The sequence below is a fragment of the Labrus bergylta genome, chromosome 6 (genome assembly GCF_963930695.1).
Source record: "Labrus bergylta chromosome 6, fLabBer1.1, whole genome shotgun sequence".
Classification (NCBI taxonomy): Eukaryota; Metazoa; Chordata; class Actinopteri; order Labriformes; family Labridae; genus Labrus; species Labrus bergylta.
This window is the reverse complement of record NC_089200.1, coordinates 15,845,229-15,861,465: the sequence shown is the minus strand read 5'-3', so window position 1 is coordinate 15,861,465 and position 16,237 is coordinate 15,845,229. Positions and strand designations below refer to the sequence as shown.

The following is a 16,237-nucleotide window of genomic DNA, read 5'->3' as shown; positions in this document are numbered from 1 at the left end:
TTACAACAGGGCTTGAGTGGGAAAGGCTGGACTGGGCTTGTGTGGACTGGATCAGACTGGGAGGACACTAAGCACTTACCGGGGCAGTTGCGATAGGAAACATTCTGTGTTCTTGCTCCTATTCTGGTTGGGCATGGACCTTGAGAAGCAAAAAGACGGGGCTACAGACATGCATATTTGAAACTGCTTTGAGTGACCTGTTTCATATTTTTGTAAGACAGGCTTTTCCAGGACTCAGAGTCCTTGAGCAGAATTGTATAATTCGCCACACTGCAGCGGGCTTGACTGTTTCCGTGGTGCAAGACAGAGGTAAAAGACAATCATTACAGTGGGTGGACATGAGTGCACCTTGAGGCTAATCCTACTATTAAGGTTTGAGGTAACACAGCAAGACATGGGATCGATACTTCACTTAACAATGAGGCGAGTAAGAAAAAACTGAAAAAGCAAAAAAAAAAAAAAACAAGCAGTTAGGCGTTTGAGCTAAAAGCTGCAGGATTTTGCTCTGCTCGATAAGGGGGACTCAAATACTCATTATTGCTTATTCCATTTTTAATTACAGGTCCTCAAAAGCCTCGGAGAGGTTAACCTTTAAGTTGTGATGAGTTTCACCACCTAATGATGTTCACTATCGCATTCTGATTTGACACTAAGGGGGGCATCTATGACAGGTATTCTGATAATGAGCAATGTAGAAGAAATGTGAAACATTATAAATGCACTAAAAAAAAATGTGCATCACAAATAGTTTGGGCTTGATTTTCCCTTTTCAGTTGATTCAAAGCTCAAAGACACCCAAAGACATCAGCATACCAAACACCTATTTGAATCTTTACTTCACTCCTACTCAAATTATTTCAGTTCCACCTGATTAGTGATTCCAGCAAGTCATCTACATCTTTGTCATTAATCAGTTTGTAAAGGTTACATGGGGGGAATTTCCTTCACAAATTGCAAATGAAGATGGCAACTTAAAGGACAGGGGGCAATCTAAGGATTGTTTGGGAGCTGAATGGCGATTAATATTTTAGCATCTGAGCAGCAGACGAAATGTTAACACTATCGCTTTAGATGAAATATTACCTTGTTGACTTACAATTGGCGCCATTCTGCTCTGTTACATAATGGAACATCTGTTTACAAATTACAACACCTGTTCTACGGATGTATATTAAGCCATCAAGGTGAGCCATGCTTTGCCCCTGATAGACTTCTCCATACATGACTTGAGTAATGAAACACTCGCTTGCCAATGCGGAGAGTCAGCATGACTCCCTCTACCCCCTTCCTCTATTCTGCTACATCATAACCTGGCTCGTCGATCTGCTGGAAACACGGCGAGCGCATCAATAATAAAGGCAGTACAGAAGAGGACCAAAGGGTTTTACAGGTCATATTTCATGAAAAGTTCATGGTGTGACACAGATGGAGGAAGAGACAGCGGAAAGAGGTGCTGGAAGGTGTTGCATGAGAAGAGAACAGACTGTCTGGACAAGGTAGGAGGAGAAAGAAATGGGACTGAATATGGTGTGACAGCGAAGAAAGAGGGGGCAGAGAGGAAGAGAGAAACTGAGGATGGGAGTGGGTGCGGGCAACAGAAGGAAGAAGAGGGTTTCAATACATGACACAAGGGTCATACTTACTATATGGCACACACTCATACTGGACCTCCAGGTACTTGTAGGTCCCCGGACAGGGGTCAGGGAAGACATCTGAGCCTGTGATCACGATACACTGGGTCCGATTGTTGCATCTGGGGAACAAAAAGATGCAAAAACATTAGTGCATGCACTAAGAAATATTTGAGCACGTTATAAAGTCAAACGAATGAAGTGCTAAATTGTTGCACAGACTTTCACAGTGAAGCTCAACCACAGTTCAGGGTCGCTCTTATTCAAGAGAACAATTCAGAGAAAAGAACAGTGAACTGTGCGAATGATGAATAGATTAGCTTGTTAGCAATGAAGTCAGGGCCGACTCCTCAGCTTTTCAATCTGCACATGTAAGTTTGTCAGAGGCTCTTTGTGCACTTAACTGTATGTATTTTCAAGAGTGTGGAGGATGTGTTGGTGAGTGCAGTATAATCACTGAATCCATAAAGACTTTACAGCATTTTTATAATATAATAACAACCCTCTAGTCAATAAAAGGTCGAAAGACTTCAACATTTTTCAGGTCTTCATGCTGATACAAACACAGTATGGTGCTTTTCATCTTTATGTTCTTTGTTAAATCTGTGATTGTCCTGATGAAATTTAAATCTCTATCTAATACAGCATGATGTGGGTGTGTGTGTGTGTGTGTGTGTGTGTGTGTGTGTGTGTGTGTGTGGCATTGTTATACATATAACACTCCCTCATTACAATAAAAGTCCTAGTCATGATTGAAGTGAATTTAGGATTCTTTTAAATCTTCTACAGCACAAATGAATGCAACAAGTATTGATGAAGACAGATAAAGCCTTATTCACTCAGGACTACAATAGCATGGGGACCTCATGTGACTGTGGAATTGACCCCCCACCTCCATGTCTGGTGGGGCGCATTTGGTGAAATAAATATAAGGTCTGTGTTCACTGAAATGTCCCGACTTATTGATTCGAGCCAGCTCCTTCCCTGAATGGGTTTCCATGCTGAGTAGCTAGATTAGACTCTTGAATTTGCACCCAAAATGCCATCAAAGGTCTCATTAATGATTTCTAGTGGCAGCCTCTATAAATCTTAACCTGGAAGAGTGCAAAATACCAAAATACTAATCAGGGCATCTTACCTTAAAAAAAACAAAATGACTTTGGAAGAGCTGTGTTTTTGGAAAGAGGACATAATATGATATTTTTCATAAAAAACAAAATCCTATTTCAGCTCTTATATACAGTATACATGTTTAGTTTTTCATTTCAGCAGCAATTCTGAGCTGTGTTTAATGCCAATTTTGGTCTCTGCCTTTAACATCTGGAGGGTCGACTTTCTAATTGTATCTGCGGCATTCTCATAAGCCTGGGGAATTGCAGGTGACCACCCTTTTGCTGTACTGAAATCATGATAATGACATCAATACCCCAAGCAAGCCATCTCTGCTACCGAGGGGACTGAAATTTCTATTGGCAATGTGAGGAGTCAGATCAATAACTCTGTTCTGCTGATTTAGCAGGGACCAGAGATAATATTTGTTTCTTCTTATCCCAGACCAGTGCACCCATTTGCAGCAGATCATTGGAAAATGTATTACTGGTTGCGCTGTATTGTGCTTTGGGTTTTGCCTTTGTTTTGTGCAGCTGAAGTAATCACAGCTCTGAGTCTAAATGTTATTAATATAATATTAGGTAGCGCAGTGGAACGGTGGACGGCTGCTTCCTGTCGAAGTGTGTAGCATTGTACAAACAGGGAGCTGAAAATTGACACTGTTTAGGTTTCAGATTGAAAACAACCACATTTTAGAAGCAAAGCGTGGATGCAGCTGTGTGTTTCAGTTTACAACTCGGGACTGGCTCCTGAACAAATGACTCCTGTATTCAAATGAAAAATACATGAAATCAAACAAACGGCAGGAGAAAAAAGTGAGCCATTTTGTGTTTTTTTCCCATGCACAAAGGCAATTCATCTCCCTCTTCTTCCTGTTCCATTTCTCCCAACTAGCATGCATGCAATAAAAAAGCTTCACACATTTTTTTTTCAATTAGAAAGCACTTTTAGAATTTTACTATAATAAAAAAAGGCTCTTTTTTTTTTTTTTACCCCTTTCTTATGCTTTTGGCAATGTTAAAGCAGTGTGTTATATCACAGAGCCCTAATGACACATATTTGTGTCTTCATCTCTGTGTGTGCATCTGTGTTTAGCGTAGGTCTCAAGGGGAATTTCGCTTCATTATTGACCTTCACGTGCGATAACACATGAGAATTTCAGCATATTGTATTTGTTTTTATCGAAATGAATTACTGTTGTTGAATTAAAACATGCACCTCATGCTGGGCCCGTAATACACCGCCTGCTTTGGTGGGTAATATATCATGGCTCTGCAGTGCTTTCCATATATTATATGGTCACTTTGATGATTCTGCCCCCTCTGCTCATGCATAAGCATATCATGCAGGAGCAATATAAATTACAGTTCTTTATCTAATAGATTCCATTGAGACAGGGGAAATGAATGTCTGGTTTATATTAGGCATATGAAACAGAATGATATCAAAAATAAAATTCATGACACTAATGAGACACAGACCTGCCAGCGTGTCCCAGGCGAATGTATTAAACAACAGGACGTAAGCACCGGAAAAGGAAAAAAAACTCATATTTCTTTGGATACAATGTTGACATAAGTGTTGATAGCTCTCTCTGATATATTGCTCTAATTTCAGAGCTGTGGAGCTGTTCTTCAGCGACATGATGTACCAGAGTGACTACTCTGATTCTTTCTCATCTGCAAAACCTTCTGCATCTCCTGAGACCAATTCAAAAAGCCCTAATGACTTCTTCAATGGAAAGTCCTAGCTGTCAATTTGAAGGCGAGCATGTAATTGAAATTCCCCCCATAAAAAAAAAGTTCAGCATTCAGGCCTGCAAGGCCACAGGTCTCAAAGTGCACACTAATTAAATACATGTAAAATATGATATCTCTGACTATCTTTTGATAGTCTGAGGCTATATAGTAATTAATCATGTACATAATGAATATTAAGTCAAAGGAAGATTTTCTCCACTTTTCTCCAGAGTGATTCTAGTTCTATAAATACCTGGACTGCTCAACAGGATTTTACTGAAAAAAAAGAGGACTCATTCATTTTATCCAATTATTCTAGATAAATTATAATGAGCCAGCTGGAAAATTAGCTTAATATAAATACTTTGGTGGCAAAATTGCTCTATTTTTGGAGGTTAATTTGTTTGCAAATCTATGAATGTTAAAATTAATTATATATACTGTAACATAAAATACTATGGTTGTTAATTTATTTAGTTTGAAGCCTTTCCAGTGAAAATTTAAGAATGAAGAACTTCATTCCTGTTAATAACTTGACAGTCTTACACGAGAGTGATCTGAATCTACCTCTCGGCTATTTAAAAATATTCCAAATGAAACAAAGGTCAGGATGCTCCTTAAGTATACTCAAGTAAAAAAAAAAGAAAAGAAAAAAGGACAGGATGAAGAAACTTTCAGCTCTGATTGCCTCCATTTCCCCCGACCAGGCCGTTAATCATGCTGCAATATTCCAAATGTAATCCCATCACATCTCTGACCTTTTGGGAGAGGCACACATCAGTACAATTAGAGTGTCAGAAAATGCTGCTTGGATTTGATGCAAATCTCCTTTAAAAATGAGCACTCCCCGCTGACAGCGGCGAGGGCGAGCGATAAGATGCCAACAAGGTGTAACTGATAGCACACTTGATACCATGTATCCACATGCAATTTAACCTTTTCCACTGCCGTCATAAAGCATGTCACAGGAATAATGGGACATGAAGATAATGTCTTAAATAATGAAATACCATAAGTAGGAAACACATGAAGTTAAATGTTTTACTCACATCAGATCATAAAAGATGGATCTGTGTTTCCACAATACACTTCTCAACATGTGAACAGTTAAGTACATAATAAATAATTATGCGTGTATATCCTTGGGTTGGGTTATGGGTTTGGATTATATGCTTTCATTTAAATATATAAAAAAAAAATGTAAAAGTCATCGAGCTCTTGATTATGAAGCCCTCACGGCTGTGTTTTTTTTTTTATCCACCCCACAAAACTCCATATTCTTCACAAAGCCAGAGCAGCTACTTGGAATTGACAATATAAAAAATAACCTCGGCAGCCAAAACAACCCCCATGTTACTGGAGGAGAAAAGACGACATGAGTGAGGGGAGCACATTACTGAAAAAGGCACAATCTACTTCCTGGTGCTCCCAGTTTGAATTTCAATCAAATTAGCGTCTCTTAAACTCAAAGTGACCCGTCTAGCTCCATTTCTTCTGAAATGCTGATGAGGTTCATGGCACAATTATCAAGGCAGACATCTCTCTCAAGTGGCAAGCCTGTTGATAGCAGACAGGCCATTGAAAAATTAAATCATTTCCAGGGCCACGAAATGGCAGCGAAAGAAACAATCTGTTGCAAGCAGGACGCAAAGCACACACACAAAGACACACATGCCAGACGTATAATCAGTTCCAATATTGGTATATTTAGAAGATTTTTCAAAGGGGTGGCCCAATAATGTTTCAGGAAATAGGTTGTTAGAAATTAACCATTAGCATCCTGCTTTCAACTTATCCAGTTAAAACTTGTAATTACTGTCACATGCTCGTGTTTATGCTATATTTACTGGAGCTGCCAATGGCTCTCAACAGGGGGAGACCAGGGGGAAGGCTGTCTGACTCACATCCCTCCGTCTCAGTTATTGTTTTGTTTTGTTTTTTAAACCAGTAAATGCAACCTTTATAAGACGACACAATGCAACTCTAGCAGACCAAAGCATAATACCAAAGCTACACTGGAATGGCTTCTAAATGACAATTTAATGTCCAGGAGTCTGGGTCAAAAGTCTGAGGCTCTCCTTTAAAACCACTGTTGAGTCCTGGTCCCTTTGCAACCTGACAAAGCTTAAGTGGATATGTCGAGAGAGATATGTGGAAAGAATAGCAAAGTACAGATGAGTAAAGCTGACAGAGATTTAGCCAATATAATTGCTGTAATTGCTGCCAAAGGAGCAGCCATGAAAAACTGACATGGTAGGAGTGAATACTGACTCGAAAACGTAATTTTCACGTCATATTTGTGATCAATTCGGATCACCTCATAGAGATCCTTTTATATTCTGACATGAAAGAATGTTTGTGTCGATCGCTCTACATTTTCTTGAACTTTATGTTTTTGTGGCATACACATCAGAATGCAGTGCAGATTTCAACATTTTAAAGAGGCATATGTGTGCTATGACTGTGTGCTATGTGCTATTGTATGTTTTAAAAGGTTTGCATTGTTTTTTTGATAAATATTACCCCAATAATTATATTTTACATTAGATTAAGTTGTACAGTTTGCAACGTAAATGTAAAAAACATTTTTGAAGTAAACTCTTAATGGCTGAAATAAAAGGAATGTTTGAGTTCATGTTCACTTTCTATAAAAACCCAATATGGCCATTAAGCAGTTCTTCTGTTTGTCGACTTTGAACACTAACGATGGGGGCCGTATTTGTTTTGTCTTCCGTGTAAGCTTATCAGACTTAAACATCCACACAGGATAGTAGATATTCTGTCATATCACCTAACACCATTGTAATACTGTAGTATTTACTAGTTGTTAATGAGCCTGCCAAAATCCATTCCTCCTCATTTTAACAAAGTAAAAAGTTAGTTGAGATAATTAACTTTATTAGAGATATAGCGATCCACTTTTTTCAATTCCGATCAATTTCCGTCACATATTCCCCAATACCGATATTTTTTCAATCATAACTAATGGTGTTATTGTTGTAGTTGGTATTATCTGTAAGGCTACACAAAGCTGTTGTAAACCCGACATTGCATTGTTCTGACTGCACGTACAAACAGGAAGCAGCAACAACAATCAAGTTTTAAAATCGTATCGGTAAAACTGAAGTGTAAGAATTGTAATTTGATTATATAGAAGGAGCTGTTTCATCTCGTCTGAACGTCATCATGGAGACGATTTGTAAGCACTTCTGACAGTTCAGTCTGAATGTCTTCAAAGTCAGACTGTGCGAGCTGAGAATGTTTAAAGTACCCAATTTTTCTTGATCGTCACTGTCAGTCCGATATCCGATACGTAAATTACGTCAATATCGAACCCGATACCGATATAAGTTCAGATCTGTCCCATCTCTCATTTTTAATATGACTGGCTAATGGGGATCACTGATGAATGTTTTTTTACACCTCATCATCGCCATCGTGTCCATCAGTGTAGTCTTGAGTAGAGAGCAGTTTCATGGCCCATGAACTGGATCTTTATGAAATCTTAATCTGCTGTTCTTTAAATAAACACTGGCCCTATATGTAGAGAGAGAAAGAACAAGGCAGTGTGCTGTCAGGCGGCAAGAATGGAGCCCCTCGGAGAGCCTTGCAAGCAGTCCTGTCACTGATATAAATAGTGTAAGCAGCATCGTTTATTCTCCAGATGTCCCTCACATTCATGGACAAGAACTTAAAAACCAAAGATGATTAAATGCTAATATCACCAGGTCATTTCAACATAACAGGTACGCTGCACTCTATTTATTTTAATATAAACTGTAAAAAAAAAAAAACATATAATAGAGAATAGTGATGATCAGCTTTTTGATAATGATAAATTATACCTAACTAAGTCTAACTCTGTAATCTCATTAATGATTCTCACATCCCCTGTTGGAGAGCAATCTGCTTTGATGATTCTGGTCAATGACACACTCCATGGAAAACCCATGATCCCCCGGCACAGCAAGACCCAACGATGTCATGTTACAGCAATCAATGACCTTGTTATCGAATACTTAGAATGAAGCTCATTAGTCATAGATAAATCAATAGATGTTAGCCGCTTATTCAGACTGTATTTCTTATTATGGCTTTATGACAATGATTAGTTAAGATGTGTCGTTGTCATCTTTACTGCTCCTCAAGCTACTGCGATAAGGACTGGTGGTCAGATTTAAATCAATAAGCACCAGATGGTTGGTGTATGTACAGAGAACTCTAGTTGATATTATCCGTGTGGTTGCAGCCGTTATCATTACCATCAGCGCAGATGAGGAAATGTAATTATTAAATACTCAAATCCTGGAAAGAAGGACATGAAAAATCACAGCGCCGAATGTTATTATCAATGAATTAATTATTTCAAACTGTACTGCCGTGCAGTTTCACATCTGTCGGGGAGGTGTCCACGTGAAAAATTCCTGTACGGATTATCACCCACTTGAGTCGACTAATTGCTTGCAGCTGAATGTTCTAATTGAGCCACACAGTCCTGAGGCTATTTTCATAAAATCATTGTGCTCATGAATTTAATATGCCAGCCAGATATAAAAACAACTTGTGGTGCCAACAGGATCTATCAAACGCAGCGAAGCCTCAATCCAATTCTCCACACTTCGGGACCACATTAATTTTACATGTTTGAACGTGAACGCACATTTCCTCCAATGTCATTTTCCCCCACACACTTAAATTAGAAGGCCATGGGTGATTATGGCAACAAATATTTTTTGCTATTCAATCCTTTGCTGGCGGACACTGTACGGTAGAAAACATGATTTTCTTCCATACACTGTGTGCAGTGGGTTTAGCCCCACATATGGAACACTTCAGCAGGAGCCAGAGCACAGAGCGGAGTCTCAACTTGTGGAGAAGTGAAGGGCCGCGGACCTCATAGCCATGAAACAAACACTGCATTCCAAACAAGCAAAACAAAATCACCGCTTTTCTCAATGGAGGGTAATTCGTTTTGGCAGCAGCGGCTTTATTTCATTATGTTTGCTTCTTATTTTAGTCTTCCCCTGTAAATAAATGGACAAAAGGAAACAAATCGCTAATTAGTCCCATATGCACTCTTGGGCGTTTGTCAAGCTGCCCTTGAATCTATTTTTTGACTGTTTTAAGTTTCTGCACCGATTTTACAATGACTGCCTTTACGACTTGCATAGAGATTGAACTGTGCATCTTTAAATCTATGGCTGATTTTCAAATAGACAACAACCTATATCTGCTCTCACACTTCCTATGGTGATATATTTCACAAGAATGTGCACACTGTATAAAAAAGATCATTGTATGGCACTTTTATGTAAATATGTGACAATCTAATCCTTTTTATCTTCTTGCAGTATCAGATCTTAACTCTCTTAAGGTTCCTTTTGTGTGATTTTTGAACCCACCCACTTGAGAGAGACCTTTTGTACCAGAGATATTTTTTAGAACACACATATTTCTCTCTTTGCTCTCAGTACAATGGCTCAGCAGTGACATTGAAATGCTAAAAACACTTTTTGGAAAAACATCTAAACTGCAGCCTCTGGCACTCTCAGGATATGCATATGACAAATGAACGGGCGTGTTTGGACCAGACTGTTTTGGGGTTTGTTGTCAGGTGGCTCCTGCTGGGTCAGTATTTGTGCTTCAGTGGGCTTTTTTTTTTTTCCTTCACGAGCATGGCTGAGGGCAGCATAATACACAGGGCCACAAGCAGGGAGCATGCATCCTGTAGCCTTTGAACACAGACAATGTGAGTCAGCTATCTGACTTCATCAAATAGGGCTTGACAATAAACCCCCTGAATACAAGAGCTCCACTGTTTTATTTCTCTTTTTTTTTTTTTTTTTCCCAGGGCAGTTTGCCAGAGTTGCTGACGCTCTCATACCATCCAATATCTCTCTCTGTGGCACTCATATGTCATTCCATCTTTTGCACTTTGGCTCACATGGCATCCCTATGTGACAACTGGTCTCCTGGATAAGGTCTCATGCATACGGTTTTACCAGTGGAACCCTACTGAGTCGCGCGTGTGTGCACAGGCCCCTGCTCCTCAGTGGGTATGTTTTCCACACTAAATCCTTGTCCTTGTACATGAGTGATAGCTGCAGAGACATCTCTGTGGGGTCAGTAAGCTATGGGGCAGTCCTATATTTGTACAACAGGACTTACCAGAGGGTGCATTTAGATTAGTTTATTAAAGTTCAGGATAAGCAAAAGTAACAATAGAAAAAAATTAAATAATCAATCATGACAACATTTTGCAACTAAAAAAAGTGTTTAAGTACAGAACTGTTATTAACTAAATGTTGTTCACGGATACTTTAAAATATAATATGCAACGTTAAAAAATATTACACTATATTTTTTAACATTTTTATTTATTTCTAATGATTCTGTTTTCTGTATTGTAGTAACACACACACACACACACACACACACACACACACACACACACACACACACACACACACACACACACACACACACACACACACACACACACACACACACACACACACACACACACACACACACACACACACACACACACACACACACACACACACAAGCAAAGAGTGACAGACTGATGTTCTTTCTTTAAGCTAGAGTGCATTTTCAAGCCATTTATTCAACGGAGTAAATGACAATAGGCAGAATAATTACCGGCTGCAAGCTGTACCTGACAAACTTAATACAGTTCTTTTTATGAGAATTTATCTGAAAAAAAAAAAAATTCATATACAAATTTTTTACATTCATGTGTAAATTTTGTATCAACCTTGATTTTTTTCCAGCACTTTCTGGTTTCTCAGAGAGAAAAAGCTAGTTTTCTTGTTTATTAGGCCCGCTTCACCTCCCATGTTGTGATAGAAGTTTGTAATTCTCTTTCGATCCGGTTCAGCTGTCTAAGCATCTTACTAGCATTAACGTCTCGAACAGTATTGATGCGGACAAGCTACTGTTGCATTTTGCTTTCTTTTTTTAACTCCACTCTTGCTCAGAGTTTTGCTATTTTTGCTGGAGTAAATCAATCCAACTGCAGCGCAGTCATTCTCAATGGCGGGAGTAGAGGGAGTTTTTTTAAATGCAGGACAAATGGATGCCAACAGGGGCAAGCAGAAAAATGAAATGGTTGACACTGACTGCAGTCCAAAGTTGTTTGCTCTGAGCAAGAAAGGAACTGTAACAGTGAGCCCTGTCAATTATTTTCTAAAAGCTCTGTAACTTTGGCAGATTCTTCATTTTGAAATCAATCTTTTTGTACAGCACAGAGACGTCCGCAGTTTTACCTTTGTGACATGATCTTGTAGGCATCTGGAAGATAGCAGTTGATGTTCTCCATCTGGAAAGGGTCGGCATCGCAGATCTTGTCATCCGTTCGGCCATAGTTGGCACTTTCGATCATAATGACATCACTTCCTGGACACCGCAGATCGATGGGGTAGCCCTCACAAGACAGCTCTCTCCGTACTAAGCCAAATGGTAGGGCAGCTCGACTAAACCCTGAAGGAGAAGAGAGAGAGAGAGAGAAAAAAGAGCTCTTTCAGTGCCAATCGAAGGGAGATGTGTAGTCGGGCTGACACAGAGGAAGACGGTAAGAAGACAGGAGACATGATATCAAAGCTGTGTGTGTTGAATGTACACAAAGCAGATTTTTTGGGGGGGCATTTCCACTCCCTTTTATTTAGCTAGATGTCTCCAGCTGATATGTTGCCGGTTAAACATGGATTGCAGCACTTTCCTGACATACATTGGTATATTGAGTGAGCATTTCAGATTTGAATTGCACCAGTGAACTAATGGTGCCAGTATGTCATCCGCATGCCTAACTGGTCCAGACAAAAAAAAAGAAAATCAATAATTGTCATTCAAATCTAGTTTGTCGGCTAAAGTGTCTGGATTGTGACCCATGTACATTTTAAATCTCACAGTTGCAGGATGAGATACATTCATTTTGTAATTTTTTTAAAATTCAGACGTCACAATTTTTTCTTTGTTATCGTGCTTTGTTTTTCATTTCAGTATGGGAACACGCTGTCATCCCAGAGCCCATCACCGAAGGCTTGTGGTTTACAAAGCTCAGTTTTCTATCCAAAATGAAAAAGTACAACACACATCTGTACAGCGTGAGTGTAATTTAATCCACTTTGCAGTTCTGACAATCGAAGAGAGGGCTATTGTAAGGTTGGAAAAAAACGTTTGTGTATGTGTGCGTGTAATCGTGTGTGTGTGTGTCTGTGTGTGTGTGTGTGTGTGTGTGTATGTAAGGGAGGGTGAGGGGGTAGGAAAAACAGAAAAGAAATCAATATTGTGGCTTTGTGCTCTGCGAATGTGAGCAATGCCAACAGCAGCGAACTACATACGTAAACTATAGCAATCCAAATACGGGATATTTTTGGTCGGAGCAGCTTTTAACGGCTGTGACACGTCAAGTACCAGAGGAGAGAGTTGCACAGAGCTTAAAGAGATTGCCAGCTGCCCCTCTGTGAACTCAACCAAAGGCAGCTCTGAACAATAACACCGCTTCCTTTCGTGCAGTTTTGACTTTGTCACCTCTTTGAATAACCGTGTTGTTACCTGCAACTTGCTTGATGGCTGTGTTGTTAGTGTTTCCAATGCCTCTATTTCCCTAATGAGGTTTGGTTCACAGTAACAGGAGTAAAACAAATAGGAATGTCATCATTACCTCTTATGCACTAATTTGTTAGGTACCTAGGCAAGTTCAATAAATCTGTGTGTGCAGTTGTAAAGCATTTTTCTATTTCCATGAGTCGTGCTGTGAAATGTTCCATGTGTGGTGTAGCAGGTTTATTTAAACCACTAACTTCGGCTCTGCTAGATTGACCTGAAAATGCCAAGTCCATTTTACCCTATTGGAAGTTTCATCAATTAACTACCAATACAATTATCCCTCTCTGATTAAATGCTATGCAACACTGGCAGCCGATTAGCATTCTGTACTGCACCTCTTGCCGGATATACTACTGTGGTATTTTACAAAGGAAGATAAATGTCAGTTTGTATTGCCTGATCCTCTGTTTGTGCACCAATCAGGTGGAAGCATGACTTATAAGGTTCTCAGTGAAGAGCTGGAGGTAAACAAAGCATGTATCTGTATGGGGAGGGCAGCTAGCCTATCTAACCTCTATAAAACTTTATTTGTTTGGAAGCATACAATCATCGGGGAGGCATCTTTTTCTCCCTACTTCCTCTTCTAGACATCAAACTTTCTCATGTGACCAATAGGCATGAAAAAAGAAAGGCGTTCAAATATGATGGGTTTCTGCCATATTTCTTTTTTTTGTTTGCCCATTTGTCTCTCTGGAGTCAAAAAGAAACACTTAGGGTGATAAACAATTTATCAGATATGCTGGCTTGAGAGAAAAAGCCCAAGTGGGGGAAAAAAATAAAATAAAACGGCGTGTTAGGTGGAGAACTTGACAGCCAATCTTGAGTTTGTGTCAGTGCACTCCAGCATAGCTCAATCAAAAGTCAGCAATACTGTGTGTAGTCATATGAACCTATGTAGAGCATCAATCAATGCCACATTACATTATTTATACTCTAATCAAAGCTTTGGGAACAACAGATGTATAATGGAGACACATCTTAGCTTTCTCTCAGCTGTCAGTCAAATCAAAGAAAAAAATGTAAGCTTTCATATTTTTAAAAAAGGATTTGAAAAGGCTTTTTAAACTACAAAAAAATATAGTATACCTACAATCAAGAGTGTTATATTCAAACAAGCCAAATTCAGGCAGTACATTTCTTTCTATTACACCGACTGAATGCTGGTTTCCCACTATAGAGGTCACATATATTCAAATGGATCGATTGTGCAGCATTTGCATATGGCAGAATGGGATACATTAACCCTGCAATCACCTACTTTGTGGCAAGAAGTGAACTGGGTTGTTTTTTTTTAGCCATGTGCAAGACCTCTGATTTTGATCCCTGGATCCTTCAGCCAAACCCGCTGATGCTCTGTGTCCAAGGAACACTTAAATCACTCAGCAGAGCTTTTAAAATCTCAGCTTCTGTTTTTTTTTTTTTTATTTGGTCTCTCGGCTTAAGTAGAAAAACAGAGACCAGAGCAATGAGGAGATAAATGTGTGCTTGAGAAATACTCTGAAGACTCCGACTGAAAAACATGAGCAACCTTTCAACCATGCTGCTGATGATGACAGGCCTCTGTAATAACAGTACATTTTTGTGTTCAAATCTCGGGAAAATCAAACAAAATTGCCGTCCTTTAAACGCCAGCTGGGTTTGTTCATAGTGGACCAAAAGCATGGCAGTAAACAACCTCCAAAAGCCTCTCATTGATTAGGCCTGAGGCTGAACTACTTACTCGCCCTGGTGTCAGATGGTATTTTTGGTGCACGGGGAGATGAGTGACACGGACCAATCAATGCAAGGGACATCCAATAGTCCAGCAATCAAACTTAAATCCAAAAGATAAACGTCCTTCTCGCGAGTTAGCAAGCAATGTTCTGTTGCATATTCTGATACTGTTCACATTTTATTATGTTTGGAATTAAATTCATCTGGGAAAAAAAACAAACTTTTCACTAGATATAAATTTCAAACTTCAGTGATGTGATACAATTTCCCCCTCAGAACATTCACATACAGAAAAATTCATCAGTCAAAACAAGCTAGGAAAAACAATCTTCTTTACTCTCACTCTCTGTTATACTGACACATCAAAATCTGCTCCATGTTCTTTCATATTGAATAATAGAGGGCTTATGTGATTACTTCAAATAAATCCTTTTCCCCCTTTTTCATACAGATAATAAGAAGACAACAAAACAACATCCATCGAGCTCTGGCATGGCAACACATTGTAATTACAACGGAGTAAGATGATCGCAATAAATCTGACATAAACATCATCTAATGCTTACTGTCTCAATCAATTCTTTATTCAAATGAGCAATAAAAGTAATCATAACTTGCTTATGAGGGCATTAGCATAACATTTCAGAGAATGCATTTTATGAAAATGATTATCATTCCATATGGTGACAGTAATCAATAAAAAAGAAATCAATGCTTACTGGATGTTTATATGCTGGCGTCATTCCTTGCACTTGAACTGATGCATCTCTTAAATCATGTATACAAAAATCTCAGTTTATTGCAGCAGCTGAGATCACTTTCTGCTATATTGTGTTTCAAGGGGCTTTTTTTAACTTATGAGTTTCCAACAAATGGGAATAAGTTTGCTGAGCCACCAAAAAGGTGCCACACACAGCGCAACACCACCGGTGCATACAAGTGCAAAAACAACAGAACCACATGACTGCAGCTGAGCGGAATTTTTTTAAGTTGTGTTGCTTTTAGGTTGTCACACAGATACACACACTGCTCACACTCAAAGGGAAACTCAGCACCTTCCTCTTGGCAGGTAGCACACACTTCAGACACCTCCTCAGAATATGAGATGTTATTTTCCTAGCTTTGATGTTCCTAACACTCGGTAAAAGTGCATCCACACCTATATGCAAGGGTTGGAGAGACAGATGCCAATCAATTATACACTCGACGGGAGTTTTACATGCTCTATAATAATTAAACTCAAGGCAGCAAAGGATCAAGGAATAACCAATAAAATATGATGTTGAAAGCTCCATCCTGTGACCATGGCAACATGTTGCAGCAGCGACATAGCTGGTCAGATCTCAATCATAGCCTCGCTAAGAGTCTCCCTGATCAGACATTCTGGTCACTCACCCTACTGCCATCACTGCT

The 16,237-nt window shown here is 39.2% G+C and overlaps 1 protein-coding gene and 1 long non-coding RNA gene across 32 annotated transcripts in view; one reads left to right on the top strand and one right to left on the bottom strand.

The window, feature by feature from the left end:
• Positions 1–16,237, bottom strand: part of adgrl2a (adhesion G protein-coupled receptor L2a) — a 154,487-nt gene that overhangs the window by 41,741 nt on the left and 96,509 nt on the right. For all 31 annotated transcript variants that reach the window (XM_065955814.1, XM_065955836.1, XM_065955830.1 and 28 more), the window contains 2 exons: positions 11,770–11,983; positions 1,644–1,753 (listed from right to left, as the gene is read on the bottom strand). In XM_065955814.1, the coding sequence (XP_065811886.1) occupies positions 1,644–1,753; positions 11,770–11,983 (324 nt within the window). The remainder of the gene's footprint in view (positions 1–1,643; positions 1,754–11,769; positions 11,984–16,237) is intronic.
• On the top strand, positions 11,937–16,203 carry LOC136179402 (uncharacterized). The gene is made up of 3 exons (XR_010666526.1): positions 11,937–12,074; positions 12,503–12,606; positions 15,276–16,203. It is a non-coding gene; the product is annotated as an uncharacterized lncRNA (long non-coding RNA).